General features: G+C 48.3%; 1 protein-coding gene across 1 annotated transcript in view; it reads left to right on the top strand.

The window, feature by feature from the left end:
- Nucleotides 1-2852: 2852 nt before the first annotated feature.
- F13a1 (coagulation factor XIII A chain) overlaps nucleotides 2853-6000 on the top strand; it is a 154924-nt gene continuing 151776 nt past the window's right edge. Inside the window, exons 1-2 of the mRNA XM_038334077.1 lie at nucleotides 2853-2940; nucleotides 4812-4959. Coding sequence (XP_038190005.1) covers nucleotides 4830-4959 — 130 coding nt within the window. The 5' untranslated portion in view covers nucleotides 2853-2940; nucleotides 4812-4829. The remainder of the gene's footprint in view (nucleotides 2941-4811; nucleotides 4960-6000) is intronic.

Below are 6000 nucleotides of genomic sequence, written 5' to 3'. Positions count from 1 at the left end.
GTAGCATGATAGCGATGGTTGTGAGGTGACAAGTGAGTCCTGAATGCACAGTCAACCAGAGGGTTGACATCTGTGTGATGGCAGTCATGGCCACTCTTCCCCAGATCTCACGTAAGTCTAGCCGACCACTGTGGTATATTCACTCAGGTCCTCTGGTAGGCAGCAGAGGACGGTGGGCTTTGCTTGGGTATCTTCAGCAGCCTCTCTCTGACTGGAGTCCCTGCTGCCCAGTGGGAATCCAATCAGGGACGTGACCCCAGAAGTGTCAGAGCACCGGCATTAGACAAGCTCTTGCCGGACAGCTGAGCCACTGATGCCGTGATCAGCCCTGTGAACAGCGGACTGAGCTTCTAGCAAGTGGAGAAGGGTGAGGGGGACTGCGTTTCAGCCTTGAGGCACAGAATAGGAAGTTTAGTGACTGGAGCAAGGTGTGATAGGAAGTGGGGGCAGGAGATGACCTGAGGACATGAAAGACGGAGGGCATAAGAGTAGAGTAGGGTCTAGGTCATATGGAGTCTTTTTCGGTTGAATTTTTTTTTTCTTTTTAGAATTTACCTTGAAAGCAAAGTTAATCAGTGATGGAAAGGTTTGGACAGAGAATCTGAACCCAGACTCGAGCTCTTCAGTGTTTATTGTGACTGCATTGTGGAGAAAGAATTGAAAGGGATATAGAGGAAAGTTCAAGACTAATTAAAAGGTAGAATAGGAGATATCTGATGAAGGGTTGGATTTGAGGCTTGGGGTGGGGTTGTCTGCAATTTGCCCACAGGCTTAGCTTGGTAGCTACTCAAGCTGCTGGCATTCACTGAGACAGGGGAACTCTGTGATTTGTCAAGTCTTCAGAACAAATTGTTTCCCATCATGGAGATGATGAGTGTAGGCTGCACTGGGTGTACCAAAATAAGGTGACCAACAGGCAGCTCGTCAGGGAAGTCTCCAGCTCTGGAAGAAACCGTGGCTGAGCACCTAGATTTGAGAGGGGCCAGGAGATACAAGGAAATATAAAACCATCAAAGTTGCTGAGACGATCAAAGGATAGCACAGTGCCCTGGAGGAAAAAGCACAGTGTGCAGCGTCTCGGAGACCACAAGAAAGACCTTCGAGGACAGAGTAGGCAAGAGAGCTAGCTCAGTGCCCCGCAAGATTAAAAACTCAGTCTTCTTTGGCTTGAAAACAGACAATTGGAGGCACTCTCATTTCAATGTGGCTTCTCTTCTCCAAAACTCGGCTTGAAACTGGGGCCTCTGTGTGAGAGTTGATTAGACCTTTAAGAGAGATCAGTGTAGCTCTCATGAGACTAGGTTGCTTACTCTGAGGACAGTTCATTAAAAAGCCCTCATATTTTCTCTTTTCCAGTCATGCCAACTTGCCCCCCTGCTTTCTGCCTCAGTGAGACATGGTGTGTGGTAGACAGTGTCCTTGCGATCAGCTGGCTGCACCTTCAGTGTACTCAATAAACCTATCCCATCCCCACAGAAGGATGAGAAGGCGCAAGACCTCTGCTAGACACTAAGAAGTTGACAACGCCATGTTTTAAAAATTCTCAACCTGTAGAGCCGTGAGCTAAATAAAACATTTTTTCTTTATAAATGTCCTAGTTCAGGTATTTTGTTACAGCAACAAAATGTACTAAGGCAGATACCTTTGTTTTAGCAGTTTAAATACACAATAACGGAGGAGATAGAACCCAGAAGCCAGAGGCTTGGAGACAGAGGGGAGGAGAGAGAATAAAAAATGACCAGGATAACATGAGTTGAGAAAAGGCTTTTTAAAATGTTGAAGGGACTCAACTTGAAATTGTGTCAATGCTGACAGGAAGCAGCTGCAAGAGAGCCAGAGCTTGAAGCCACGGGAGGAAGAGCTGATAAGAGGCCGGGCCATCAAAGCCCTGGAGAAAGTGACATGGAGCACGGCGAAGACACAGATGTTTGGTGTGGACAAGAAGGCAAGGACCCTTTCCCATTTCAAGGATAAGAAGGAAGAAAAACTTGGTAAAGCTGCAGACAAGTCCACAGATTTGTGGCAGAGTTGGGGTGGGGGGGAATATGAATTCCTAACTAATAATATTTCCTGTCTCCCTTTAAGACAACGAGAGCACTTCGGAGGATCTGGGGTTGAAATAAGTAGTCTTTAAACACATGACACTCTCAAAACAGAAATAGGCAAAGCCTGGGGAGGAAAACTTCCTTTCCTTTCTCTGGACGTCTTGAAGATACTGCAGAATGACTTCAAGTGAAAACACAAAGCATGTCTAACTGTGTGGCTCTCTTAAGGACATCTACACACTTTACTGGGACTGGACATCAGGGTGGCTGCCCTGCAGGAAGTCCTGTGGTTGGGCTTGGGCTCTCTGGGAACCTCCAGGAGGCAGTTTGCTTTACACAAGAGGGACTCATTGCTCTTGCTTTTTGCGTGGTCACAACTGTCTGTGTAACCTGTCTGTGGGCAGGCAGATCCTCCCTCCCGCCTGCCAGCTCATCACCCATCTGCGTGGCAAAGCATTCCTTCACAGAAAAAGGACCCTTTAGCCCTTCTGACCCAGCAGGAGGGCAGGGGAGAGGCTGGCAAACACAGCAATGCCATTTGGTAGTTACTAGTGGCATCTGGAGGAGGGGAAAGGCTGACCCTGGAGGTGGGATGGTGAGGACGTGCCAGCATGGGAACCCGGGAGCAAAGAGGCAATGGAGGCAGGAAGGAGCACATGTAGGCATTTCAAAGCCGAGTGGCAGAAGTACGTGGAAAGCCCTAGAAACAGTTCTGCCCCCTCCACCAGCTGTCAAGAAAGGGGAGGAGAAATCCTCTGGGATGGGGAGGAGGGTGGGAGCCGTTAGGCAGTTATTTAAGAGACGACTTTCTGGTCACTTTTCCTGAGTCCTTTTGAGGAAGTACTCAGAGGCACACAAGGAGCCTACCAGGGCACCCTCTCAGGAGCTCAAACAGGTAAGAGACCCTCAGAGCAGGACTGAGTAGCCCTGCCCCAAGCTATGGCTGTCTCTCTGGACTTACATTTCTGTATCTCTGAAGGGTTGGGGAGGGTCAGAGGCAGCCCCTCTCTCCAGTTCCCAGCTTTTGCCTCTGAGTTTGAAATGTTCAGTCCTACTTCTGAGGACTTCTTTGAACTCTAACAAACTATGCTACAAGCACAGCTGGTGGAGAAGACGCTTTGACAGGGATGGGAATGGGGTTGCTCCTCTAAGAGCAGGTCTGCTTGCCTAAGGGAAACCAACTGTGGAATGTGGAATAAGGTTAGAAGAGAGGGCAAGGCCATCTGAGAATGCTCACCTGGCTAGAAGACAGCAGGTTCGGTTGCCCTGCCCTGGTCATTCCTTACCCCATATTAACACAGTGTCTAAACTCAAATTCCTTTCCCTTTGTTGCATCTACTAAGAAGGACAGTCCCCCCTCCTACATTCACCCAGTGGCGGGCACTACCCTCTCTTGACCAGCGCCTGGAATGTTCCAATTCTTTGTTTTACTTGCTCTCTCCCAGAAGGCTGCCTGACTGCCCAGCACTGCTCCCCACATCCTGCTGCTGGCCTCTAGTGACCAGTCAGTGTGTCTTTGCCATTGACAAGACACCAGAGCGGTGTGTTCTCTTGTCTTCTTTGTCATTAAACCTTTTCTTTAATCTCCTCCCCTGCCTCAGCTCACCAGAGATTACCTGTAAATCCTGAAAGGTGTTTGTAGATACCCACTCCTGTCTCCTTCTTCCAAGAGACCCTGTCTCCTCCCAAGAGCAGATACCTTACCAAGTGGTTCTGAGCCCAGTCTTGCTCCTCTCATTGCTACAACTGTCTAATCAAGCTGATTCTGTAATGGCAACATGTCATCTTGCAAGGGTGTGCCTAGTTTTTACAAATAGCCAGGTTGCCAGGAGTCACTGCACGGTGGGTCAGGTAAAGAGAGTTCCGAAACAAAGTCCCCCTTCATTTTGACCAGCTGGTCAACAAGTCCTTATTGGGCCCTGAAGTTAAGGTGTGTAGTGTTTAGACTGGCCGGTCGCCTGCACAAACTCAGAGGGGAAGAGGAAACAGGCCAGACCATGTCAGAGCACAGCCTACTCACAATCCATCTGAACATAGCCACGGTCTCCATGCCACACACCCAAACAGCATCATGTGGGATTCTTGAATGGTCCATTCCTAACCCCACTATACTGTAAACTCTTGGGAAAGAGGTGCTGTTTTGGTTTCTGTTGTACCTACCTAAGTACTAAGATCACAGCCAGGCTTACAAGAAGCCCTCATTAAGTAGTGACAGAATTAAATGGCTGGTCTATTTTATCTATCAATCAATCAATCTATCTGTCTATCTATCTATCTATCTATCTATCTATCTATCTATCTATCTATCTATGTTATGCTATGCTATAATTAAACGACGACTTTAACGAATTATCCTAATCTGGCCATGTTTTTGTGAGTCTGATTCTCACAGTGACTTAGGTTTGGTGAATCTCCATGAGATGAATTGGTGCATGCGCCTACAAACGTATAGGCTTTGGGGGTTTGGGGAGAGGGAAGTTCTGCTGTCTGTAGTCTTGAAAGATTTTCTTTGCTTCAGGCAAACACTCTTTCTCGTTCTCTCTTTATGTTTTAACAAGCAGGACATCTCCCTGAGATCCTCGGGGAACACTCTCCATCCCTAGGCTCATCCTCACTGCCACCTCTCAACTCTCATTTGTGTGGGACGTTCACGTTGCCCGTCATTGCTGTGCACAGGTGCATCTCTGTCTCCACTTTAGAATCTGGGCCACAGGTGATGCTCATCTCACATCCCTCTTCCATGGACTTTCTTCTCCCTTTCCCAAGGATCCAGTAAATCTGAGAATGTCAGATACTCCAACGACCACCTTTGGGGGCAGGAGAGCAGTGCCCCCCAACAATTCCAATGCAGCAGAAGTTGACCTCCCAACTGAGGAGCTGCAGGGCGTGGTGCCCAGGGGTGTCAATCTGCAAGGTAAGAGGAGCACACCACTGTATCCAGTAGAGCCAGATCCCCTTTCCCATGAGGGATCTATGGAAGAACTTCTCCCACGAAGATCTACAAATGGCAACCTCTCAGTCTCTGGTGTCTAAGAAAGGGTTCCAAAACTCTTTCAAGCTGCAAAAACAGCAAAGTCCCTGAATGGCAGCCCAGTTTTGACACTTGCTGATCTTGTCATGTAAGGAAGTGACTTCCTCTATTTCTCAGCCTTTCCTTTTACAAAACATGCTGGATTCACCAAGGCCTCTTCCACCCATAGTGTTCTGCACTTTGGAGAATGTTCTCTAGCTGGAAGATTCCACTTCTAAAATATTGTGGCTGCGTCTGATTGTCTGGCTTGCAACTCCTTCTTTCTCTTTCCTCCATCCATAGCTATGAATCTCAGAGCTGGCGCGAGGTGCCAGATTCTGACAGTAATAGAGATGAAGTCCTCCATCTCCTGCGCAGCTGGCTAAGGAGGCAAGGCAAGCTGCTTCCTCTGCCTCTTGCCTCTGCCTCATCCTGAGGGACCTGCTCTGGGTGCAGCAGCCACCAACTGACCTCCTCTTAGCCCTGTCAGCTGTGACAGGGCCCAGGTGCCAGCACTGGCTTGGTGATACAGAAGCCATTCCCTTGGGGGAATGAGCAGGGACATTCAGACTCTTGTCCCTGAATGGCATTTAGCTGGCAGGACATTGTGGAATATCGTTTATGCACCAAAACCCAGTTTTGTTCCTGTGGGCTCTCAGTGTTGAGTTTCCTGGGGGATAAACATCTACTTGCTGAGGTAGGTACAGACAGTCACACAGTGACTCTTAGTGCCCAGGAACTAACTCTCCCAGCTAAGTGCCACATTCTAAACCCAGACATTAAAGTCACAGAACTGGGTATGCAACCCACCAGCCTCAACTTCCTTTGATACAGGTTAGAACACTGGCCTAAAGCCATCAGTTGATATTCTTTACCTCTTTGCTGCCCATGCTAGAAGTCCTTTTGTTTTTTATAAGAATGCAAATAAAACCGAAAAGACTGCAG

The sequence above is a fragment of the Arvicola amphibius genome, chromosome 6 (assembly GCF_903992535.2).
Source record: "Arvicola amphibius chromosome 6, mArvAmp1.2, whole genome shotgun sequence".
NCBI classification, from domain to species: Eukaryota; Metazoa; Chordata; class Mammalia; order Rodentia; family Cricetidae; genus Arvicola; species Arvicola amphibius.
The sequence above is the reverse complement of the archived record's forward strand: the minus strand, read 5'-3'. Positions and strand labels throughout refer to the sequence as shown.